The sequence below is a fragment of the Mchenga conophoros genome, linkage group LG13 (assembly GCF_057382185.1).
Source record: "Mchenga conophoros isolate Kocher_MC1m ecotype Shallow Benthic linkage group LG13, M_conophoros_male_GT1.1, whole genome shotgun sequence".
NCBI classification, from domain to species: Eukaryota; Metazoa; Chordata; class Actinopteri; order Cichliformes; family Cichlidae; genus Mchenga; species Mchenga conophoros.
Window position 1 is genome coordinate 12,912,123 of NC_140538.1, and position 26,835 is coordinate 12,938,957.

At 38.6% G+C, this 26,835-nt stretch overlaps 2 protein-coding genes across 2 annotated transcripts in view; both read left to right on the forward strand.

Moving 5' to 3' along the window:
* Positions 1–975: 975 nt before the first annotated feature.
* Positions 976–7,727, forward strand: LOC146560922 (ubiquitin-conjugating enzyme E2 D4-like). The gene is made up of 7 exons (XM_085296516.1): positions 976–1,154; positions 1,716–1,779; positions 1,897–1,928; positions 2,670–2,747; positions 2,971–3,076; positions 6,537–6,630; positions 6,710–7,727. Exons 1-7 carry the CDS (start codon positions 1,131–1,133, stop codon positions 6,753–6,755), a joined length of 444 nt encoding a protein of 147 aa, XP_085152642.1. The 5' UTR covers positions 976–1,130; the 3' UTR covers positions 6,756–7,727.
* A 1,349-nt stretch (positions 7,728–9,076) lies between these two features.
* bicc1a (BicC family RNA binding protein 1a) overlaps positions 9,077–26,835 on the forward strand; it is a 56,974-nt gene continuing 39,215 nt past the window's right edge. The window contains exons 1-2 of the mRNA XM_085296517.1: positions 9,077–9,549; positions 24,959–25,005. Coding sequence (XP_085152643.1) covers positions 9,357–9,549; positions 24,959–25,005 — 240 coding nt within the window. The 5' untranslated portion in view covers positions 9,077–9,356. The remainder of the gene's footprint in view (positions 9,550–24,958; positions 25,006–26,835) is intronic.

A 26,835-nucleotide genomic window follows, 5' to 3' on the forward strand; every position in this document is an offset into this window, starting at 1 on the left:
GCTTCAGAGTGCAAACAGTAACAGCAATGGGCTTTTAAAAAAACAGAAAATTATGTTAGTTTTTCTAATTTATTTTTAATCTCTGTAGTATGTAAACTATGTATACATCCTATATAGATTACCATGTATCAAAATGGTTGTATTTTCAAAAATATTTTTCATAAAATCCTTTGAAGTAAAGCAGAAAGTCTGCTCCACATCGTGATTGTTTGATAATATCTTCTGCTATTTTGTTACTTTCCTATTCTATGTTATACAAATAAGTTTTATGTTTTAATATTCTATGATTTAATACTATCTAATTCGTAAAAAAAACAAAAACAAAAAAAACAATACAAATATCTTGATGTGCAAGGTTTTAATAGAACAATATGTCATGCTACTGATTATATAATTTATTTCCCTGATCAACACTCCAATGCTTTATTGTTTGGTTGTAATCAACAGAGTCCCAAGATATCCTTAAGTGTTCAGTGAAACTTACATCATAGTGAGTTCTGACTAGCTCCAAATAGGTTTGTGTGTGTTCAGTTTCAAACATGTTCCCCAAAAATCAGACATTAAGTTGTAATATCAAGGTAATTTTCAAAAAGAAAGAACCCCACTTGCAGTAAATGACATACTTAAGCACCTTCATGTCAAACATATCCTTTAACAACAAACTAGCAAGCTGTTTATTTGTCAAGTTAGACACCAAAAGCATCAGAATACTTTATTAATCTCATCTGAAATTATGTACAGTTAAAAAATATGAAAGCATGTAAAGTTTTATTTTTTTAACTGTATTAAAATACGTAATCAGTTGTTATAAACCGCTGCATAATATCAGTAAAGAAAGAATACATAAGGTGTAGTAGTAAGTTTGCTAAGTTAATTGTTCACTAATTTCTTGGAAGAGTCAATTTTAAAGGATGATTTGTTCCTCGGTGAACGGTCCCTTTAAGTGGCTTGACTAAAAACTCCAACCCCCACAATGCACCGGTCCGTTCTTCAACAAAAACGCGGAAACAATAGAGGCAATCAGTTTGTCAAAACAGATAACACCGAGTCGGCAGAAAGTGAGCGTAGTTGGTGCTGACAGCTGTCAAAGTTAATATCTATCGTCTGTCAAACGATCTAAAAGACTAGCCATGGCTCTGAAGAGAATACAGAAGGTAAAGAAAATAATCGTTTTTTTACATAATTTGTTTGATGTACGGTGTACAGGTCGGAGCGATGCGGAAACATAGCTTTAACGGTAGCGAGTCAGTTGTCTTACAGCATATTTGCTAGCGTTATCAGTGTTTTATAATGTTTTTAAATTCGCAATGAACAATTGTCAGTATTTCTTTTTTACCGTCTGCAAGTCATTTGAGCCAATACAGGTACAGAAATGGAATAACAATCCTTCTGTTTTTTTCAGCCAGGCTTTTCTTTTGTGATATTTAAGTTATGCTATTGTTGGGTGTATGCCTGTCGCCGTGTTGAAGAGACTGATAAACCTCTTTAGGATCAAGTATTTGAGAAAGGGCCGGGGCTTTATCGTGTGACATGTTGTGCATTTTTGCAGGTTTATTAGCCTAAATCCAAACCCGCTGCCGGTTGTAGTCGTGGTTTTGTTAGATTTAGAGGGTAGTTTGCCCACATTAATATACAGTCTAACAAAATGTAACGCTTGTGTTGCTTCTTAATCAGTGCACACGCTGACAAACTCTAAAACTGTTGATTTTTTTCAGGAGTTAAATGACCTACAGAGGGACCCTCCAGCTTCATGTTCTGCTGGACCTGTTGGGGAAGACAGTAAGTGTGACTTTTGGTTAATTTTGCTACTTTTTAGTCATGTCTCAAAGTTTAGTTGTGTCTTTTGGGACTGTGTTGTATGCTCACATGCTGTTTCTTTATCGTTGTTTTCTTTAGTGTTTCACTGGCAAGCTACCATCACAGGACCGGTGAGCTTTTTCTGGATATGATTCCTGGACATTTTCTTTTTAAACCAAGCTGCTTCTGGATCTCTAGACAATAGTGTTTTATGTGGAGTTTACAGCCCTTTCTGTTCTTTATGGCCAGCACAGACTGGCACACTCTATCCTGATGCTATTCACTGAAGGCCAGGTCATTATTGAGGCCATATATTGTATCTCTCATGCAACACATTATCGATACACTGATGGCAAGTGTCGAAATTCTTTTGAAACATGTAGTCACTTTAAAGTGCATCCTCATGTGAGTTTGAGTCGATAGAGTCACTATTTCATAGTTGTTGTTGTTTTAAATGGAGAGACTTTTTAAAATACCAAGGGTGAAGGAAGCAAAAGTTGAATAGCTTCTTGTGACAAAACTCTCTGGGGGCATAAATCAGTAAACAGGGATAGAAAATTGAAGGCTTTCCAGTTTTATCAATCCATTCTCTTCCAATTATCCTTATCAGGATCACATGGGAATGGAGCCTATCCCCGCTATCATAGGACGAGAGGCAGGGGAACCCCCTGACACTAGTCTGCTCCAACTAGTTTTGCCGATATATACACAATGCCTGCTTTTTGCTCTTATAATTGTTTGATCATCAAGGATCATGACATTACTGTGATATTGTGGTAAGATATAGTGATAGTATCACCGGTGACTATATCCCTGTAATTAAGAAAGAAGTGTTGGGTATGACTTTAAACCAGTTTTCTACTTTATTTCAGAATGATAGCCCATATCATGGAGGAGTTTTCTTCCTTTCTGTGCATTTCCCCACTGACTATCCCTTTAAACCACCAAAGGTAAGTGTATTTGTTCTTGAGACTAATATACACTATACTATACCGATAACACTATTTTTGTCACTGTATAGAGTAAATGATTAATGAATATTGTATATTGTTATTAGATCCAGTTGTATTCAGAAAATGAATGGTATCTTTTAAATAAAAATACTGTTATTACAGTATTTGTTTTTTAAATTATAGCTAATTTTGCACATTTGTGCTTTGCTTTTATTTACAGGTTGCCTTTACTACGAAAATCTATCACCCAAACATAAACAGCAATGGTAGCATTTGCCTTGACATCTTGAGGTCACAGTGGTCACCTGCACTTACAGTATCAAAAGGTAACCAAATCCATGTCCACATTCATTTTATGGACATGGATTTATGATTCGTTGTATTTGATACATTTACTTGTACTCTGGTTTTTAAGGACCCCTAAAACTGAGAGATTTGGATTAACTGTTCATCCTGTTTTGTGTTTTAGCATGGACAAGCAGTTTTAGTTTAGAAATTCATGTGCACTCAGGATATCTGCTCTTGCTCTTATAACTGGATTCCAGCATTATTATCTTCACTTGTGCTTATATTACACCCAGTAGCTGGAGTCTGCACGTTACTTAACAGCATCTCAGCGCATACATCGGATTCAGTGAAAAGGGGTATACGCCTACCTTTACCATATGACTAATACAAATTCAGCAAGGCAATTCCTGATGCCAAGCAACAATGCCATGTTTAAATTATTTAAAGATGGTCTACCTGTTTGATACGAGCAATGACAGTATAAGTCTTAATCATTCTGACACTTACATGCTTTTTTTAAGAGAGATGTCCTCCTGTATGCCAAGGTTTTCTTGGCCGTTTAAAACACATGCTCCTCCCGAGCCACTCATCACTACCTGTGACCTTGTGCTCTAGCTGAAGTAAGGACAGCAGCTACTTACTACCTGTCCTGCCCTAATTCGTCATCCTCCTTCGCATGAAAAAAAATGGTGTAAAAGATGGCTGTAGTTTCCAGTTCTAAAAACTGAACAACTCCAAAGCGCCTTAAACTTGCATTTAAGGCACTTTTAATCCACAAAAAAACAGCCCTCAGTTCCCATGCTTTGCTATACAATACTTTGCAGTTTTCAGGTTATACTATATAAATAAAACATAAAAGTTGTTTTTTTAAATTTTGGTAAATATAAAGATTTATAAAGGAGGATAAACCAGGGTTTTCTCATTGGCATGTAGTTAGTCAGATCCACCTTTCTGCAACAACAAAAACATTCATCTTGTAGCTTCACAAAGGAACTTGATTAACCTGTCGATGACTTCATGGCGATCCCGACTCTTATGCAGTCTAGAGAAGGAAACAAAGACGTCTATTGATTACTAGTAGTTAGCATGGATAACTAATCATAGTCAAATCAAATCAAATCACTTTTTATTGTCACATCACATGTGCAGGTACATTGGTACAGCACATGTGAGTGAAATTCTTGTGTGCGAGCTTCACAAGCAACAGAGTTGTGCAAAATACAATAATGTAAACAAGCAAAATACAAGAATGGCTACATCTGAAACTAATAAATATATGTACAATATATAATAGTATATGCATTTCTGGATGTGTATACTAAATATTTTTCTACGTGTGTGTGTGTGTGTGTGTGTGTGTGTGTGTGTGTGTGTGTGTGTGTGTGTGTGTGTGTGTGTGTGTGTGTGTACACATATTTTACAAATTAAATAGAGTAAACAATGAATAGAATATATAAAATAAATAAAATAAAATATACAGAGTGAGACATGTGCAAAACAGTGGCATTACTGTACAGTATGGAGTGCATAATGTTAAAGTTCCAGTAGTGAAGCTGAGGTGTCTATGAAGTGTTCAGCAGTCTGATGGCCTGATGGAAAAAGCTGTCTCTCAGTCTGCTGGTACGGGACCGGATGCTGCAGAGCCTCCTTCCTGATGGAAGCAGTCTGAACAGTTTATGGCTGGGGTGACTGGAGTCCTTGATGATCCTCCCCGCTTTCCTCAGGCACCGCTTCCTGTAGATGTCTTGGAGGGAGGGAAGCTCACCTCCAATTATCCGTTCAGAGCACCGAACTACTCGCTGGAGAGCTTTGCAGTTGTAGGCGGTGCTGTTGCCATACCAGGTGGTGATGCATCCAGTGAGGATGCTCTCAATGGCACAGTGATAGAAGGTCCTGAGGATGCGGGGGCTCATGCCGAATCTTTTCAGTCTCCTGAGAAAGAAGAGGCGCTGCTGCGCCTTCTTCACTGTTTTGTTTGTGTGTACTGACCACGTAAGATCCTCAGCCAGATGTACACCAAGGAACCGGAAGCTGCTCACTCTCTCCACAGCAGCGCCGTTGATGGTGATGGGGGTGTGTACTTCTCTGCACCTCCGGAAGTCCACTATCAACTCCTTTGTCTTTGCGACGTTGAGGGTGAGATGGTTGTCTTGACACCAGTGGGTCAGGGCGCTGACCTCCTCCCTGTAAGCCGTCTCATCACTGTTGGTGATAAGATCCACCACTGTAGTGTTGTCCGCAAACTTCACAATGATGTTGGAGTTGTTAGTGGCCGTGCAGTCGTAGGTGTAGAGTGAGTACAGGAGAGGGCTCAGTACACACCCCTGTGGAGCACCAGTGTTCAGTGTGATGGGGGATGAGGTGATGCTGCCCAGTCTGACCACTTGGCGTCTGTCAGACAGGAAGCTAAGGATCCAGCTGCAGAGGGAGCTGCTCAGTCCTAGATCCTGCAGTTTCCTGTCCAGCTTCGAGGGAACGATGGTATTGAATGCTGAGCTGTAATCTACAAACAGCATTCTCACATATGTGTCTCTCTTCTCCAGGTGTGACAGGGCAGTGTGTAGTGTCAGGGCTATGGCATCATCAGTGGACCTGTTGTGGCGGTATGCGAACTGTAGAGGGTCCAGTGAGTCGGGTAGTGCAGAGCAGATGAAGTCCCTGACCAGCTTCTCGAAGCATTTGCTTACGATGGGGGTCAGGGCTACAGGTCGCCAGTCGTTCAATGAGGAGATGGTGGAGGATTTGGGTACAGGGACGATGGTGGCCGTCAGTACTGACCCTGTTGTCTATGCTAGTAAATGTTGTGCAATTAAATATAGGATTTTTTTTCATGCCACTGCTGTCTCCATACAGATGTGCCTTATCAGATATAAACAATGGTAACGAGTTTGCAGCAGTGTTATTTGAAAATGTAAATGTATCAGTGTGGATGGATAAATTACAGCAGTGCCATGTCAGATCTGTATCTGTTTTGCATCCGTTTTATTTTGAAATCACAGGAAATGAAACTTTTTAAATAAATCAATATAATTAACAGTTAATTGAAATGCTGGGTAAAACATAACATGAGGTGGGAATTTCAAAGATGAGCATAATGCATTATAATGCACACAGTTTGCATTGAAGCAATCCGCTGTCTTGTCACGAAGTCTGGAGTCTTCCAAGTGAATGATTTCTAGCCCTTAGGAAAATGGGTAATAGGATTTTTTTAGGGTTGATTATCCAGAAATGTGACCTCTGCACTCTGTGCACTTCTGTCAGAAAAATATCAAATGCATGTTTTATGTTTAAATACACTTACTAAAGACCTACACTAACAGGATTTTGATGTCAGTGTACATCAAATCAAAGCTCATTTATTTGTATTTCAAATTTAGAGTTATTCTTGTGTATATGAGGAGCTTGAAAAAATAAAAATAAACTTTCTTAAAGTGACCATGGTGATTTAATTAAATTAAATTAATCCATTTATTTTCTTATGTGTCTTTGTTTCAACAGTTTTATTATCCATATGCTCACTGCTTTGTGACCCAAATCCAGATGATCCCCTAGTCCCTGACATCGCGCATATTTATAAATCAGACAGACAAAAGTAAGTACAAAGCCGATTGTTAAGAAAACACAATTACACAAGTGCACAGTTCTCTTAACATGATTTTCTTTCTCTTTAGGTACAACAAAATTGCCAGGGAATGGACCCAAAGGTATGCAATGTGAAGGACTGATGTTCCAGCTGCAAAGACGCATCCCTCAACACCTCAGAATATGACTGTTTAATTGCTTTATCCTCACTGGTTCTAATTGAGGTGTTTGACATGCTTGAAGCACTTTCTCTACCCAGACCTTACTTGACTTAACTGCTTTTAGTGTTTATTTTATTTTATTCTCTTAAATTGGCATTATTATTATTATTATTATTATTATTATTATTATTAGATATGAGATGGAAGTTTGGGGAGGTTCTTTTACATTTTTGCTGTATGGAATGATACTGAATTTATTTTTCATGATTTTTTTGCATTAAAATATTATGCAAAAAGTGAATTTATAATTGTTTCTCAGGAGTACTCACAACTAAACTGAAAATGGTTCAGTGATAACTCTTCATTTCTACAACCAAGTCTTGGTGTCATAAACCTGACCACTAGGTGGCAGTCTTTACTTTTTACTTGCCAAACATTTCTGGTGGATAATTTAATATTCGTGTTTGTGTTACATTTAATTCAGGCCCATTTGCTAAATGGTTAATTGTGTGGATAGTGGCTATTATGGAGTGTTGCTCTGGCTATGAACTGAAAATGAGGCCTGTTCTGTCAATTGAAATCAGACCACCCATTACCATCACCTCTGCTCCTTCCTTTGTGCTGATGAAGCTCGTGTCTCCATATAAGTGGAGCACTTCCTGTTTAAAATCGAACTCAAGCATGTTTGCCCAGCTGTTATTACACTATTTTATAACCACTGCTTTCACAAAATGGCTTCAATTTGCAAACCACTTAGAAGTTTTATCATAAAGTGTGAGCCTCTCTGTCAATGATTTAAATCTTGCTGCATTTTAAAATAAAGCAATTTTTGCCAATGGATCAAGAGAGAAAAGCACAGTTTGTGCATATGTCAGTAACTATAATGATATAAATGGCTTTCTTTGTGCATTTTTACTTTATTTACCATAAACATATTCTGCATGGATGATGTAGTCTGGTTTTAGTCTGCAGTAAATACAACATTCCTCCAATGAAAAATAATTCAGACTTTGTTTTCTCATTTTGTATTGTTCTGGATGTTAAAGGTTGTTTTTAAGAAAACCTAATAGTTGCACAGTAAGCTGATAAAACATCAAAGCAATATTTGATGTGACTTTTTCAGACTATTGGATTTACTAATAGTCTAAAGAAGACTACTCGTACTGTTGTCTCACACTAACAACGTCCTGTGCTTGAATCCAGTGAAACTGGCTGTAGGTGTGAATGGTTGTCTGTCTCTGTGTTAGAGAGGCTCCAGCCCCCCACCCACCTTCAACCCTCCACAACCCTGAACTGGATTGTCTTGGTCTTAATAACTCTTACAGCCTGCCAAGAAACAAGCATCCTAGTGTTTTTTTTCCTGACCATTTAAATAAGCATGTAGGACATTCAGGTGGTTGCTTTACCCTTGACAGAATTTTTTGAAAGTTTAGCTCAAGGGAACAGATGTCAAAGCTCATCTGCATTTTTAGAAATGCAGTTAAAACTTCTCTCATAAGACTAAAATTAAATTGTCAGGTACTTAATAATTACCACTTTTAATCCCAGATCTCAGGAAGAAGTTGGAAAACGAATTAGGCCAAGAACCGTGGTCCTGCGGCTACATGATTAGTTTGCAGTGTGATAAAAGCTCCATCTGCCACATTAGGGTTGTTAACATGGAGGTTTGTTATGTCTGAATTGGCTGGCAAGCACAGCGTTAAGTGGCACCTTACATTTAAATCAAAATAAAGATTAGCAATGCTGTTCCTGTTGTAGAGGACAAACCTCTGAGATCAGTGAATATGAATAACTCTGGATGTCCATAGCTGGCATTACTGAGTGACCTCTACACTCCCTTTTGTTTTGTTTTCTCTTTCCTGTATTACTTCCCTTTCCCACTCTAGTGTTTCCTCTATAAACCAATAGATAGTTTGCCTAGGGCTGTTTGGAGGGGGAAAAGTCACAGCAAAATTGGTTTATACACACGTCAAAGCTGTCTTTGTGTCTAATTATTTATAGAGACTTGATTGTCACGTCTGCTGGTAATTTAGTATAATTTTGGACTCATAATAACTATGATTTCCGTGGCTATAAATGGCAATATAATCCCTCAACAGTTTCCCATAAATGAGACATACAAGTTGTGCCCTTACGAGCATAAACACAAATCAAAACCAAAAACTCTCACATATTCAAGTTTGGGGAACTTCTCAGGAACCCAGGGGGAGGTATAGATCCTCGAGAAAAGTTTCTGGGAGGAGTCCCGCTTTTTTTGCTGGATGACACGTGAAACTTTCCTGAGGAGTTGCTTGGTATGTTTGGTGCGTGTACTGTAGCCGTCCGTTAACTCGCCAGACAACCTATAGCGAGTGGTTCCGTGTGCGCCTGCCTATTTTTAGAAGCCTGCCTAATGGGGGGAAACGAAGGAGCTTAAAGAAAACTGCAGAGGAAGGTCACAACTGCGTTGAGATGAGCTTCCACAACGACTCGAAGTGACGGAATAAAAAGTAGCAGAAGTAACGGCGCTTTCCTGCTACTCGACTTAACTTTGAGTTAAACGCAGTGGCCGCTGGAGAAGTTTCCGTGCAGCACAATGGCTGCCCAGTGCGACGCTTTAAGCGGATACTTGCAGCAGTCGGACCAGGGCTCCAACAGCGAGCGCAGCGCAGACTCTCCTCTGCCGGGCTCAGAGGAAGATCTCAGCGGCCCTCACTCGCTGCCAGACCCGGAGTGGACTGAGGAGAGGTTTCGGGTGGACCGTAAAAAGCTGGAAGTCATGTTATTAGGTAATAAAATTAGCCATGTGCAAAGTTAGATAGTTTAAACATTTAAACGAACAATGCCTTGCATCCCGAAGCAGCTTTCGCCCGGCCCTTTGTTTATTTTAGACTCATATAATCAAACTTTTTCGAAGTTGTTTAAATTTCAGGCCTCTTATTCGGGGAATTTGAGCGTGTCATTTGCTTAATCCGAGAAAAATCAATTAAGTCAAATGGGCCGCGCCAATTAGCTATTGACTTCCAATTAATGGCGTGGACATAAGAAAACAGCGTAATAGCTAACCACTCAGAAGCTGTGGGCAGCCCTGGAAAAATGGACGTCCACATTTCTTAATTTTTGCACCTTAACAAACAGAAGGTCGAAGAAGTCGGTTAACCATCATTGGAGGTATTTTTTTTGGGTAGTTGCGTGCTCCAGCCACAGGCTGTCGCTGCAGCAACTACTGCAGTCTGCATTTGTTTGTAGAGTAAACTGAGTGTCTGGCTCTTTGCAAAATAGTCTGCATGATGCAAAACCTTTGCTTGACTTTTAGAAAATAATAAACTGGAAGTTGATTAGTTACCATAAGCCGTTAAACAAATCCAGTAGCAACAGCTGTAATTGCATCACACTGTGTGATCCATATACAACAGAATCCTGATGAAAAGTTAAAAGTGGGATCTCTCCTAATGACGTGCAAGTGACAATGAACACTTAAACAAGCGATGACAGGCTTGTAAAGAGAGGCCCAGTCAGACTCAGTTAAGAGTTAAGAGGTCCCTGGAAACTCAAAAGGTTGATGTAATTTATCACAGATTTCAAAACGCTGGAGTGTGGAATATTAGAGCATTACATAAGTGGGCTGGATTCTTTATCATTTCCACAGGAAGGCAGTGACTTGGATCTGATGAGCAGCCAAACAAGACTTTAGGAGGAATATTATCAGTCATAATCATGTTGAAACGCTGTCAAGGACACTATATCGTGTGTGTTGACAGCAGTAATGACTATTGCTTAATATTTTTTTAAGACTTTAACTTGGGGAATGCGGTTCATCGGTTTAGTCTGAGCTGTCCTAACTGGAACTAGGCTCTGAAAAGAGGCAGGTTTTGAAGTCCATCCCTTATACTAAAAACACAGACATACACATGCACACACGTAGTTCCCTCTTGAGAAAGTCCTTGCTGCTGCCTAACTGCTCTGTACATTCCTCAGTGCTCCATGTCATCCCCAACTCTTCCAGGAAAACAACTTTGCTAGAGGCTGGCCCTAAATCCGAGTGTTCCGGACACACCGCACGCCACGTCATGCAGTGTGTCTGCGTGTGCGTATGCCATATGTAATCTGTACAGTTTGTCAGATTTTTATCTTTGCCAACCTCTTGTTTCCCAGTTGCTCTTTTATGACATCATGGCTGACGCTGCACATGTTGACATTGCAGCTAGGATGCAGAGTAGGAAAGGCTGTTGGGATCCACTCTTGATCTTTATAGTCAGCTGTAGGTGCAGGTTTAAATACCACAGTGCTTTAACAGTTATTTTCACTGGTTTTGATCTGAAGCCGAGATCTGAGGTCTCCTCATAGCTACCTTGGTTATCTTGCAGTAAACATTTTGCAATCCAAGCGTGTGCAGAACATTGCAGACGATTCATTAGGATAGAAAAAGTTCAAAAGTTTGTTTAAGCCTACATGATCATATATTCTCATTTTTTAAAAATTATTATTATTTATTTATTTGCTCAGTAGGTGTAAATTCACATCCCCTTTGTCGTCATCCCGTTTGGTCAGAGCATTCTAACATCTGGCTGTGTTTTGATTGGATAGACTGTAGATTTTGATGTGGTACATCATGTTCTGTAGGCCAGAGTTTTGGAGCATAGTGAAATCATTTTATGGGAGCTCCAGTGTATTTTTACCCAGTGTTTTATTGTCTGTGAGGTATCTCTGGCTTCTCTTTCTTGGAAAATTAAGTGTTTTTGACCCCAGAGAAAGAGCTGTGGGTCAAATCATGCAATAACCTATTCTTTTTTCTTTTTTTTCTTTTTTTTTTTGCCAGATTCAGGTAATGTTCCTGCACTGTTTGCATTTTTGCTTTGTTAAAATACAGATTATATGTAAGCAGCTGGCATACATTTTATTTTATTTCATTTCTTTGAAGACATGGAAAACTTTTACAGTACTGCTTGGAAACTGCATTCACAACTAATCTTCAGGGAAACTGATGGGAGGATTTGAGGCAGATGAGAGATGACCACTTGCCTGCGTACCATGTGGTTAAATATTCATCATGTTTAATTCAAAGATTCCAGTCTGAAACAGCAATGAATAATATATATAGTAAGCTTTCATACGGTACATTTAATCTATTGTTTCAACTCCAAGCATTTTATTCACCGGTATGGGATATGACCCTCTGTAGCTTTATATTACAAGTGCATTTGCTTTTATTGGCTTCCAAATGATTTCTCAGTATGAAACCTAGCTTTATTTAGAACATACAGGTAAGGGGTCAGAGAAGGACATCAACCTACTGAGAGCCCTTTAGTCAGGGGTTGCATAAATTCTGGTGAATAAAAGTGACCCAGTAGCCCTCTGTGCCCATTAAAAGATGTTGGTGAGTCACCAGCACGTCTCCACGACTTTGCACTGAAACAGAATCCCATGATACACACTTAACCTGCTGTTCGAATCAGCCGCATTTTACTATCCCCCTGTTCTGGCACAGTTTGCTTCAGGAGAAAATGGAAATTATTAACGGCTTTTCAATTACAAATTTACTGTCTCTCGCATTGGCAGGGACACAGGTTCCTGGGCTTAGATCAGTAAATAGAGTGTAAAGTGACAACAAAATCTCACCCTAACAGCTATCTGGATTTACTGTTGTACTCTTGGCACCCGCAAATAGAACTCCCAAGTTAATGGCTTGGAGACATTAACAGAGGGATGGTCTTGTGTGGGCAGGGAACAGTGTAAGAGAACTTTTGTGCCTATTACATCGCTATTCAAACTCACGAAACTAAGAAACTGGGGGCAAGTGTGGGAAAGAGGTAACATTTGTTTCCAACTCCAATTATCAAAATTGAATGCATCTGTAAGTGCAACATGATTTTCCGTGAGTTTTCACACATGTATTTCCTATGTGCTCTAATATGCATGGCTCAACTGTAAGAGCTCTGGATCATTTAGACTACTAATGATTAGAGTTAAGCTGTGTTTGTGAGTGAATTTTGGCTCCTGGTGGGCCACTGTTTATACACATCCTAACAACATGTTTGCTGAGTAACTGCGACAGCAGCCTGCAATTAGACTAAGTGAATCATTTTCGTCACTGAACTAATTTGTTTTCCTGCTTCTAAACCACACACTATTGGTTAGGCTTATTTCTAAATGGAAAAACCGCTGCATATGACACTGAGAGAATTTTCAATTATTTTCAGCATTATAATGAAGTTATTTTAGACACTAGGGGATCTGAAGATACTGGTACTAGTTCACAATTTTTGAATTTGTGGGACGGAATGAAAACGTTTTATTTTTAAGCAGTGTAGAAATTCTAAATGGTAGAATAGACATTTAGTGGCTTGTTTCTATATCTAAATGATGAGGTGTAGGTTTGTGTGTCTGTGTGTGTGTGGGCGGGCGCTTAACCTCCTCTTCCTCCTGGATGCTGGGTAAGACTCGCAGGCAGGAAGTGAGTGTCTTTTGGGGAATGTGCTGCAGGCTTTCTCTTGTTCTCCCCTTTTATTGCTCCCTCTTGAGTATTCAAACAGTGCTCTGGTGTTGCAGCTTCCATCACATCCACTGTAGAGTTGTTGGACTTTCCCCAAGTCTTTATCTCATACTAAGACACGATCCTCACTTTAACCTTCAAACCCAACCAAACGCAGGCAAATCACACATCAGAAACTCTATAGTTTAGCTGCATGATTCATTTAAAATAACTGAACTTTGATAATCTAAGGCATGACATTAGCTGTTTGCAACACTTTGCCTCACTCGTCCACCCAAAATTGCACAGCGGTGCAGTCCAAAGATGTCACCTGCTGTCGGGAACAACTTCAGTTCAGCATCTTGCTAAGGGCGTCTCACGATGTGGAAGAGCCAGGGACTGAATTGCTAGCCATTAAGCACCACAATATTTACCTAGTCTAAAGTGAAAGTAAAGATGGAGAAGCCTTACACAGTCCAACTTTTGAAAACATTTCAGTCATGAATGGAAAATATGTGCAGGGCCAGCGCAAGAGAAGGAAAATCCCATATGTCTGAATGTAAAAATCCTTCTTTTTTTGCTCTGATGAGTTAGTCATCTGTTTCTCAGAGCTATTGTGATCTTTAAAACAGATTTTGAATGTAATTCAATAAAAATGTGTTATACTTGTAAATGTGCCAGCAGAATAGATGTACTCTTCTCTCTATTGGAATCGGTTTTGCCTTATTAGACCTAAAAAGACTTCACTATGATTGAAGTTTGAGTTATGAGAGAGTTTAAATCCCCAGTGATCAACTGATGGAAGAACTGAGATGACCGTTTTTGTTCATATAAATACTTTTTATGTACTGTCACACTGCAAAAACAATGGAGAAGGATGGGATGGGTGCTGGCTGTTGTCCCAACAACAGTTTGCTAAAAGGGCAATCAATGATGATTTTCAACCATTTTCTAAGAAGTTGGAGAATTTTTAGGCTATAAATGGAAAGATTGTAAGAAATGATCAAAAATAGTTTTTTAAGAAGAATTCATGACACTAAAATTGTAAATCGCCAGATATGGAGAGGAGTATACAGGCAATACTGTATGTTTCATGTCTGAAAATGCACCACTAAACACTACACGATATGTTCTGTGCAGCAAAAGTTGCCTGACTTATTAAAAAGAAGACATGCACTGAAAGAATATGTGTATATTGCATTTTTAGAGCACTTTAATCACTGAATCATTTATTGTATTCAAACACACATCAGCAAATACAGTTCAGCAGTATAAATGATTAAGTTCATTTGCCTGCTGGTTTTACTCTTGACTGGATATTGCCTGGTTGCAGTTTGCCACATTTCCTCTCTCCCGTTTTCTCCTGGGTTTTGCAGATTTTACTGAAACATGCTGATACAATTAAACAATTCTATTCGACTTTGCTTACGCGTTGAATTCCTTCATCCTGGGCATGATGAGGCTTTCAGGAGCTGTAATATAATTGAGCTTCAGTCGGTGGAAAAACCTGTAATTCATTACTCAAGAAAATAAAACCAGGAGTCTTATTTCAACAGTCCAAGTGGAGCTGGAGTGCTGTGACCCAATTCTATGCTCCTGGAACTGTAAATGGGCTGAAATGAATACCTGTTTTTCTTCGTCCCTCAAACCTCTCTTTCTTCAACTCTTTTCAAAGTGCAGATTTACATTCTGTCTGGTTTGCGGTTGCTATTTTAGAAATGTTTCATGTGGGGCACCCCCGACTTATCCTGCACTCATGTGCGCTCACCACACTCGCATAAATGTGCACGCACGCGCACCCCACCCAGCCCTTAACCACTCCCCCTAGAGCTTTCATTGTTTATCTATGGAGAACCTTGGGTTTTGGCTTGTTGTTCTCTCTCCTCATTCAACATCCAGTACAGCCTGCCTTTTCTCCACTTGCCTTGATTGGGGGGAAAACTTTTTTTTAAAATTAATTTTAATAAGGGCACCTTTTCGATCTGGTTCTTCCCTTTGCCAGAATACTCATTGCATGAACAAAAGAGAATAGCTGGGGGGGAGCAGTCCTTCTCCCTTTATTTTAAGGTTAGCCAATGTCATTGATTTCATTATGTTTTTCTTTGAACTGTTTAATAATGCGCACACTATTCTGATTGATCGCATTAGCCTAGATAACACAGAAAATGTGAAGAATTGTTGCATGCATGCATCTAAGGATTTTCTGCATCTATACAAGGAAAAAATGTGCTTTTCTACGGTTGCAATGCTGATGAACAGGACATGTCAAGCGATTTCTTAACAGTCCAGTGTAATGTTTACAGAGGAGCTCTCAGCCTGTTAAATGAGAATAACTCCCTATGCTCCATGGGGGATCTAACACAGTAGATACCAGGCACCAGGAATGTACAGCATTATGTAATCACTTGGCAGTATTCACACAAGGGAGGTCATAACGCAGACATGTTATCGAGAACAGCTTGATACTGGACTGGTTGACCCTACTACCCAGGATGCTTGAGTGTAAATAAATCTCGCTGCTAATATGATGTAGAAATAGTCTAGGTGTTTATGGATAGATATATATTTTTAATTGTATTTATTTTTTAAAGGTGCTTTAAGGCTGTTCTGAAAATTTTCTGTGCTGTCCATTCTTGTGCCCCTGGGGTCAGTGAGTAGTCTTTCTCCAATAGGCTTTTATCATTGTCAGACAGCGACATCTGGCACTTAGCGGGTGTATTTGATAGCATAGTTGCTTGGCAACCCAGTAGGAGTTGAGCTGTTTTGAGAGACTGAGAGTGACGACTTCTCACCGTAGGAATACAATAACAGGTGTTCAGCTTTGTGGATATTGATGGTGTTTTTTCAAAGCTATAAATGTAACAGCGCTATAAAAGCATCAAGACAGACTTCTTGATTTTGAGTAATGGTTGATTACTGCTTTGTCATTGTTATCACAATACCTAGAATTATGCAATCCTCAACCCAAATCAAGGGAAATCTATAGTGTTGATTGTTTTGTGCTCAAAGCTAATGTTGGACTTTAGATGACAGAGCATGAAATCTCAGTTGACAGCTGTTTTCACAGGTCACTTCCCAAGTAAATCCCTAAATGAATATCCACACACAAATGTGCAATATTTGTATGCAAAGGACAATAGTTTGAGCATTGGACACATTATGGTTTCCATCATGTTTGAACAGGTTTTGGTTGTATGCAGGTAAACTGTGTGTGGAACACAAGTGGGAACAATTTTCTCATTTCAGCTGCTTTTGTAAGCAATGGCCTGTACCAGAACAGTCTTGAACCCGATATCTGATAGACTGTCTTAGCTACACCGGATGCACCAAAATGCTGGTTGTTGCCCCCAGTGGCAAAATTGGCAAAGTTTAGCAGATGGAATCCCAAATTGCTTTCCAAGTAGCCCTAACAAATGTGAACTAAATTTTCAAAAAGTGTCTGTTAGGTTAACAGTTATCCTCGTACGATCAGTAAATGGCAGAACTGATTCGTTCTAAAAGGAGGATTGCAGTAGGAAGCATAATTGTCTCTAACTAAACAGATTCTGTCTTCCAGGGCTTTTTTTTAAATTGTATTTTTATTTTACAAATGTCCATGTTAAAAGCTGAGAATGCTTCTCTGTCAGTTTAGATAAGCTCACATAAAACAAAACCCTTGGCTCTGTTGTATTCTTACAGTTTCCTAATCCTGAAATGGTAATCAGATACTGTTGTTGCCTTGGAGAAACAGATGAAATGAGTCTCAGGTGCTATGTAGATGCCATCTTGCCAAAAATATTCCAGAGCAGTTTACAGGGAGACTCGAGTGTTGGGTTTTGTCTGTTTTCATTTAAATCTCTCAACCTTTTACTGCCAGGTACTTGTCAGCTGTGTGGTATTACACTTGTAGAAACTGGCTTTCATGCAAGATATTCAGACTTGCTGGTTGTGAGCAGCTCTTATTGATTGTGTTATTTATCATTTAACTACTTTGGAGGGGATTTAAATTATAGTGTGTAACAGAGTCTCGCATCAGTTTGTGTAATGATCACAGTGTAGATTGATGAGTCGTGTCTCTGAGCATGGCTTATCATCAGTGTGGTCTCATCTGTGCTGACTTGTGTCCATTTACATGAAATTAATATTTTCAACTTTTAAAAAAGGGGGAAAAAACAAAGTCAACATTTGGGGCTAAAGGAGTTCATGGTAGATCAAATAGGTCAGCTCACAACCCAAGATCAATTTATACATATCACAGACTTTCTCATGTAATTTGCATTATTTTTAAATATGATATAATTAAAATGTCACCTTCTTAAGTCAAAGTATTAACGACTAAGATATTCTATGAAGTGGTATTAAAGTTTTTAAACCATGCAGTCCTAGCCAGGCCTGAAGAAATTCTCTATAATGCTTAAAAAATACACGTGTTCATGTGTTAACAAGCATTGCACGTGCATTTGTGGTTTGCAATAGCTTTCTCAGGCCCTCTCATTAGCTCCATGTTAAATCAGCTGAGAACTGCCGCTCTGACTGTGGGGAGGGACATTAGAAAGCTGCTGTAAAAACATCCTCGTTTTCATAAAATGTGGGAATTGTAGTTTTTGCAAGCTTGTTGTTTTCCTGCGAGCATGGAACGGTTTATAAATCTGGCTTTCATATTAATCCATGTCTTTAGTTTTGGTATGCTAAGATGTCAAACCTTTCCTAGGTTTGACTTGTTGTTATGAAGTTCACCACGTCTTTTCTTAGCTTAATGCTAACGTAGACTTTTCTGCAAATGTTCCAAGTTTCACCTTAAGTCCTCTGTGGTTAGTGCCAGTACAATACCTACAGAGGTTTCTAAGCAGCCCTGCAGTTTAGAGATTTAGGTGGTGCCTCTCTTTGATTTTTGCAATTTAAAAAGATTTTGTCTTCAAAGAAATCCTTTCACATTAAGGCCTTTGATTGCTAAATCTTGCACAGTGCAAATACCAGAGACCAGAGGCAAAGTGCCGTGTGTAGTTTCATGACTAAAACTGTGTGTTTTAGTCAGACAACCATGAAAGCAGAAAAGCAAATGTGCACATGTCAGATTTTAGAAAAGCATGTATATGCATGATCCTCTTTGTAAATCCCAGTGATCTTGTACTTAGTTTGAGAAATTTGCACTCCTATTTATGGCAAATGAAACCACATTAAAGAATAGTAGTGGCGGTAGCACTGTTTTTGCACCAACATCATCTTATAAAAGCACTGTATGATTTAAATTTCACATTAGTAATTTGCAATGTATTTCCACAAAACCTAAAGTATGCATATAATATGAGATCAAGTTGCCTAGCAACCACCTATCAACATACAAACAAAAGCCTGGGCATAATAAGAAGACTCTTATAATATGTCTCAGCTAATTTTTCATCTGCATCTTATCAAGCTTGACATTCTTAAGAAAATGTGTACACGTGGTTCAAAGAACACATGCAGTCCGCACATGCTTATGTCACATTTAGTTTATGTGTCGGGGGAAAATGTAAACAAATAGTTTTTATCCATACAAATTGTTTAGATAGCGAGCCCCAGGTGTACAAACTCCTGCTTTATTTAGTTGGTATTAAATAATTGATTTTGACACATTCAGCCTAAATGGATAATTACTTTAATCCTTGCCATGAAATTTTTGTACTCTAGTTATTGGGAGAGTTGTGACTTGGCTTTAACAAAAAACACAAAAAAAGAACTTGAGCTCATGTCTCAGATTTTCCGTTAAACCAGTGTAGCATAAAACTGAAACTGTCCAAGGGTGAAAATATTAACGTCAAAAATATATTTTTATTTGATTTATTGAGCCCTATGTCTCTATTGTTTGCTTGATTGTTGTGTGTGGAATGAAGCCAGAACTGTAGAAATCAACACTGTTTACATTCCTTCAACGTCAAAACAGCGGAATCTCCCAGAAAGTTTCTCTTTCCACAAAATAATGGATACCAGACCTTACTCCATCTGCCCGCTATTAGGCCTGTATAGTTTTTTTTTTTGTTGGTGCAATGACAGTGATTAGTTATATTAAATAATTATACAGAAAGCGTTGGAGAGTGTGGATCTGATTAACTACAACTATTATGTCTATTTTCTCAAATTAATACAATCGAGTTTGTTGCTTTAAGTTAGTGTCACATTATTTGTACCATATTTTCAAAAATACATCAGAGGACATAATCCATTGCAAAATGTGAACTGTGCTCAGGGCCTTTGGCTCATTTTTCAGCTGTGATGGCTTTACAGTACACATTGCTGGGAAGGAGGAGCATTGCATTGTCCTTGTGTAACCTGGGTAGGAACAAAACTGGAATTGTATATACTGGTAAAATGTATTTTAAAATCTGGATATATTCTGTTTTTCAGCTCTCATGCAAATATTCATTTAATTTGTCCAAAGGAAAGCTGATAATTTAAATTGGTTTTCTCTGTTGGTGAAAATAACAGGCTTCTTGGTTATCTAAGTACAGAGGCATGAGTTCTGCAGTTTTGTTTTGTGTGTGTCTGTGTGTGTGTGTGTGTGTGTGTGTGTGTGTGTGTGGTGAAAGGCCTGTCAGTTCTTTGAAAAACAGGGCAAAGCTAAATCCAAAGGATCTCTCTGGTCATTATTTTCCCTTCTAATTTTATATTATTGGCAAATCATCACATGATTGTTTTGAAGCTGAGAGGGTGAATTTATTGGTTTTCTGAATTTTAAGTCTCAAACTCAACAATAATGAGTGCAAATTCCATTCACTGCATTAAAACAGAGAAAATAATCCCGGTCTTTCATAGGGCAGTAGAGAGGCAGCCTTTCAGTCACTTAACTTAATGTTCATGTGAGCAATTTTTTTTTTTTTTTTTTTTTTTTTGATGAGGCTGGTATTTTATTCTAATCAGCAGTGATTGATTAAAAAAAAAAAAAAGTACATTCCTTTTGACCATCTTTGACGCAGTACCTAAAGATAACAACAAAAACATTGATGCATGTAATGTTCTTCCAAAAAACAATACTTCACTGGGATTCTTTAACTAGGCCACCCTGTGTTTCTTCTTCTTTTTTAAGCACATCCTTGGTGGATTTACTCCTGAGCTAAGGATTATTACCCCATTGATATTTCCGCTGCATGTTCGGCTTCAAACAGATGTCTTCACATTTTTCTTCAAGTAATGTTTTATATGAATTCAAAGTTGACTCAGCCCTCTATCTACGAGGCTGCAAGACAACCTAAACCATAACATTTAGGCTTCCGTGCTTCACAGCTAGTATGAAAAGACTTCTTTGATGTTCACCAAACATATGGCTGTTGCCTTTTTATTTATATGGCACATTTAATTACACATTAGCTCTTTTTCCTTAACATAAAAGATAAAAACATAAAAATCTATGTAGGTCTACTGTGCCTTAAGGCAAAACAAGAAAAACACGTATAATGTTATTGTAGCCAAGCAATCCTTTGATTCTTCTGTGTAGAGCCCATCACTCCAAAAAGCTGTGGCTTTTGCTTTTGTGGTCGCCGACCAAAAATAAATTTGCTTTATTGTTCTTTTTGGACTTTTGGACAGCAAATTCTTTTTTCCTGTTACACATCCCATTCAGGTCAAAGTTGTGCTATCGGTTTGTAGACACACAAACACACAAACAAACTGTTTTTATCATTTACGGAATATTTCTAAACTCAGACTAATGGTATCAAAGCTTGAACTTGAGATGATTATTCATGCTTTTATTTCTTCTCGTTTAGACTACTGTAATGGCCTTTTTACTTGTTTTAACAAATCAACCTTAAATAGTCTTCAGACTGTGCAGAATGCTGCAGCACGTCTCTTAACAGGCACCAAGAGAAGATCGCATATCACTCCAATCTTGGCCTCCCTTCACTGGTTACCTGTAAATTTTAGGTTTCATTTTAAAATTTTAGTTCTAACCTTTAGGGCCCTACATGGTCAAGCTCCTCAATATTTATCTGACCTGTTGAAACCACATTCATCTTCTCGGGCTTTAAGGTCATTAGATCAGACACTGCTGGTGGTACCGCACACTCGTTTTAAAACTCGTGGTGATCTTTTTCAGCTTTGATTTGAGTTGTTGATCAATGGTCATGAGAATTTGCATATTAATGATCTCCCAGCCCATCGTTCCTTCAGTGTTGCTAGTTTCTGTCATTATGCAAATGTACTGTTTGTAAGATTGGGAAAACCTGCAGTCAGCTCTCACTGGAAAACAATACGTCCAGATTAACAGAATAATAGAACCAACTTTTGGGGATTTGCTTACCTGGATGATTGAGCATGATCAAGACGTTACCTGCAGATCCTGGGATCTAATTTGCTTTACATTTGCAAAGAGCTCTCAAGACCCAAGGCACCCTTTTCCCGAATCCCACCTCCAAAGCTGCTATAATTACTTTTTTTTTTTTTTTCTTTTTCTCAAACAAGTTATAAAAAATTATATACACTGGAACTCATCAAACAGTCTGTCTCTGCCTTGGATTCTCCCACGGCCAGTTTACACATATGGCAACAGGATGTTTTGCTTTTTGCACATGGCTCGTGTTTTCAATCTTGTCCCATACCAAATTCCATTTAGCTCCTCATTTATGCCAAAGATGGAGTTGGAGTCTTTGCTTTTGCGAGTTATCAGTGAAATAAATGTAATTTTCCTCACTTCAGTTTAGTTTGTGTACTGCTAATTCATAACAGTGGCTTCAAGGCACCACGGCAACTTCTTCACATTTTTTTTTCCCCATTTGGTTCATTCATTTAAAAATGCATTGTCTTATTTGAATATGTGAAAATGTATGTGAAAATGTCATACAGCTGACCAAGAGTTTGACTTGTTTAAAATCAGTGAGTGGATAGGTATTTGATGTTTTCCTGCTTCTTCAAGCATTTTGTGCAACTTTACCACCTTATTTGGCTATATGGAGCCAAATATAATCACATCATCTCCTTGACTACAGTTGGGTTACAACACAGATTCCAACATAGAAAATTATTACCAAGTAGAATAATATTGTAAGTTACCTTTTGGTTGGCTTAACCTGTACTTGTGTCACTATTTTGTCACATATAGGCAAGATAAGAGGAGATGAGATGATAAAAGAACAGCTGGTCTACTCTGATAGACAGTGTGTTGCTTTTATTTTTCAGTAGACATGGGGGAAAACCGACGCTGCTGTTTTCCTTTTGGTTTGTCTTAGTTCTTACAGGAAGTGACACGGTAGCGGGGTCTTTCATAATCTTGGAACTTCAGACCACCTACAAAACTGAGCTTTCAAGTCGGAGCAGTTCTATACTAAAGCAAATACTGGATGAAAACACTTAAACCTACATTCACTGAGATAAACTAAATATGCTGGGAGTTCTGTGAATACGGAACACGTTGTTTTGTATTTGGTAGCCGCATAGTTGTAACTGTAGCTCAAATTGACACTCATGACATTTTATGCTTTATCAGTTGTTTGTCATGGGGGGAGAAATCCTATGGGGTATACCCTGGGTAGGTCACTGGTTTATCGCAAGGATAACACAGAGAGGGAAAAACACCAACCATTTACATCTCAATTTAGAATTGCCAATTATCCTAACCCATGCATGCCTTTGAGAGCTAACCACACAAGGAAAAAACAGCAACTGGCTGGCAGGATTTAAACCCAGGACTTTCTTTGTGTGAGGAACGATGCTAATCACTATACCACCACAGTGCCCGTCTTAAAATTCCCGCCTAGGATGCATGACAGTCACGAAAATAAAGTATATGATGTGAGATAAAGTAAAGCAAAAACAATTTTGCATTTGGCAAGCAGCGGCCAAGTATTTTGTGTGTTTTACCTGACAAATACCTTATCTAAAGAATCAAATACTGATTTGTAAAATATTTGCATTCCCAAAATTAATACAAATTACAAGAGAAATTACATCAATGCAAAACAGCTTTTAGTCCATACCAGTGTTTACAGCTCGTCACAGCCCCCCGCCATCCTGTTCACCCTTATTAGTCTCGTCTGTTATCAGATTAAGCACAGCAGAATGCTGACGCTGTCATTATGAGCATCCGCTATCAGAGGCTCTTAACGCAGCTGAAGAGACATCCAGCATTGATTCAACAAGATGTTTATTTTCCCTTTCGTGACAGTTGTTAATGTTGTTGTTGCATAAGAGTGTTAACAGATGGAATTTTTTTCCGATCGGTTTCCAAAGCAGGAAGAATGGTCGTGGACATAAGCTCGCTTAAATCAGACTCTCCAGATTCAGACTCACAAGTTTCTAATCCACTTTTTTGTGCTTTTGGATGCAATGATGAGCTAATATTCATGTTATCAGTGTATTGGGGTGGTGAAAAGGATGCAGTGCTTAGTGAATTTTAATTATCTGTCTTTTAAAATGTGGTGTGGATAGGAAAGCTTCAACAATCCTTTCCACACCCTAATTTCACAGTGGGATTATCATCATATAATACTGTTTGCACCGTGTACAATCTGTAATGGGCTTTTTTCTTTTGTTTTTTTTAATGGGCCAGCTTTTATAGGTTTGAGGAAATTTTACATAAAACTCAACGGGGCTCAGAGGGCATTCACCATATGGTTGCTTGCTTTTCTTTTTTGACGTAATAGGTTTAGAGCTCCATTTAGTTGCAGTTACGTTCTTGATTCATTATAACTCATCATAAATGATTACCATTATGGTTTTCTAAAGCCCAACAGTCCAGACAGCGATATTTACTGTGCGATAAGTTTACCATACATTTTTTTTAGTTATTCAATTTGGTTCTAATGTTCAAAACTGCAAAGTCACTTTTTGAATACATTATACTTCAGCTGTCCATTCAGAAATAAATGTTGAAATGTTTCGGACACTTTTGTCGTCATTGCACCGAGGTCAGCGTTTTTGACTGAACTGTAAGTCACGGCAACTCTACCGCTGCAGATGTTTCTGACCCAGATTTACACAGACTGCAGCAGATCCATCTTGAGAACGTTGACCGAAATGCATCATTAAACTCTCCCTGTATTCCCAAATGACAGGAACATGAGAATTCTCCTTGGATAGGAGATATGTATTTTGCATTAACAGAACTTGCCACAGCTTGGAGGACTTGCAGATGTGCTGGAGAGACTTCAGGCCTGACTTGCTCTGGTGGTTGGCTCTGTGCTTCTCTCCTGCTTACTGTATCAGCTAAGGGAGTTTCTTGGCATTTTCACCTGCTTGGAAATTTACTTTAAGTCAAACACCACTGCTTCTCTAAGTCCTTAGTCTGTTTACACCCAATGTTTGGGAATTTTAAAGTTGTCATGTACCATTTCCAAGGCCAGGCATTTACAGTATGCTAACAGACAAAAGTCGTAAGTGTGAATGTTATTTTAAGAAGTGCAAAACCAACATCAGTCAATCCAAGTGTGGTATGAAATGCTCCATTAATGGCTACTGTAAAATGCCCAAATATTTTCACTGTATCCATCAATTTGTTACACGGAAGCTGTGTCCAATCTCTAGGATTATAGAAAATTGCTTGGAACATTTTTATACCATTCTTGCAAATCAGCAGTATCGCTATGCATGCCAAACGCAATATGCAAAGAAATGGAGATCCACCATAAACACTTTACTGAGTGCAGATACGGTAACATTTTGAGGACTGGATAATCTGTGTGTGATTTGGCTGTGTTAGGCTGGATTGTACATTTAAAAACTGAGTGACTGTGTGGTTTTGATGAATTTATATTTCTCTTTCCTCTGTCTCACTCTAGCTGCCTCTGAGGGGAGAGTCAACGGTGGGGAGGATTTCTTTCAGAAGGTGAGTGTGTAGTCTGCACTTGGATAATGTGTGCTTTGTCTCTGGGTTGTTTTCAAGCCCACTGAGCAGCACTTCACTCATTGGTAATGGAGCAGATGCTCAGGTGCTCCTTCAGTCAGTCCTAATTACAAATGTAAACAAATAAAAACAATGGAACTACACTGACGTTAAACCACTCCAGGGCTCTGATACTATAACACAGCTGACACAACACTGGGTGGGGGGGGGGGGCTTTCTCAGTTACATAATGTACCATAATATACCAGCTTATCTAAAGTTTAGAAACCCTAATCCGGCCAAGCAGTGCATCACTGACTTTTCTGTGTGAGCAATTTAATGAAATGTCCTCAAGCTTCACTACATTCAATGAAACGAGGATTTGGCTCAGTGAGTTTAAATATTTCTGAATGGGTGACAACTTGCTCACATTCTCGTACTGGTACTTGGGGAACAGTCAAGTATGACACTGTGGCTGTATAGCTCAGTTCTTTATTAATTGATGCTCTTTCATACCAGTACAATTGTTTATTAATTGCAAACTCTCAAGTGAAACCATTTCTGACTATTCAGTAATGTGACTTTCTCCTGGTTTTATTTCTGGAACGTATCCTGACAAGGGCTTGGCAATGCAAACTTGATCACCATGAAAAATTAACAAAAGACTAATCAAAGTAGACTGAGTTGGTTGAGTTACTGAGATACAGTATGGTGCAAAAGTTTTGAGCCACCCCTAATTTCAGACTTTCTTGCACTCTGTTAGCAGTAGAACCACGAAGGGGGTCATTTTCACTCCGTGGCATTTAAAGAAAATATCGAAATTGGTTAAAATATAGCAAATAGTGAATTTTAGGATGTGTGAAATAAAAATGAAAAAATAATAAATAAATAAACATAACCGTTTATACCTAGAACAAATGAGGAGGTAATTTAGACCCAATAGAAATTAATGTAAAACAATATTGTACATGCCAGGTTGCCTAGCAACATTTACTATTTATACACTTTTTGATATGATGCCTGCTGTAGTGCAGAGTAGTAGTTACTGCAGGGCCAAACGTGTCATGTATGGGAGTTTGAGCTGAAGCAGAGCCACTCAGAGCACGGAGTGTGTGACCGAACGTGTGGAGAACCGGGTGAGTTGTTGGCTTTATAGAGCAGCAGGGGAACTGCAGAGAGTCCAGAGTGTGGGGAACAAATTGCGCAAATAAAGAGTGAAATCAAGAGCAGAAAAGTTTTGGAGCTGCGGAGGTGAATATCTACAGACTGAGGCGAAGCAGTGAGGATGCTGGACGACAGGCTGCAGGACCGGTGATTAGAGGCAGTTGTGGATGAGATGTTAAACTTTCACTGTTAACTGTTGATAATGTGTTCACGCATCAACAAATCACACCAACACTTGCCTCTAGCGGCTTTGTGATATTTAATGAAATTATCTAAATCATTTATAAAACCAACAAAATCTCTTAAATCTTTTTACAGTCAGATCTTACTTAATTTTCAACTAATTTATCTAATTTTAGCAGCATAACATCTTCAAGAAATGACATTGCCTTTGCTGCTGTTGTTTCAGGACGAGGTCACCTTTGCGGTGGTTTTAGGGAGTCTGGTCTTGGCTTTCTGAAGGCCTTAACCTTTTTTTTCTTTTTTTTTTGACGTTGGCTGCTTTTTCACTCATTTTCAGTCCAGTATTTGAACCTGAGAATTTATAGTGGAATCTTCTTTTATTCAGGCTTTACAGGGGATTTATGATTCTCTGGTCTCCCCGTTCTCTCCGGGTACCCCAGCTTTCTCCCACAGTCCAAAGACATGCAGTTAGTTGGGTTAGGTATC

Bases quoted from the DNA above. Each gene is read 5' to 3' on its own strand.
- LOC146560922 (XM_085296516.1), top strand. From the start codon at position 1,131: ATGGCTCTGAAGAGAATACAGAAG. The intron at 2,748-2,970 runs GTAAGTGTATTT...TTTTATTTACAG, and splicing joins ATCCCTTTAAACCACCAAAG to GTTGCCTTTACTACGAAAAT. The intron at 3,077-6,536 runs GTAACCAAATCC...TTGTTTCAACAG, and splicing joins TGCACTTACAGTATCAAAAG to TTTTATTATCCATATGCTCA.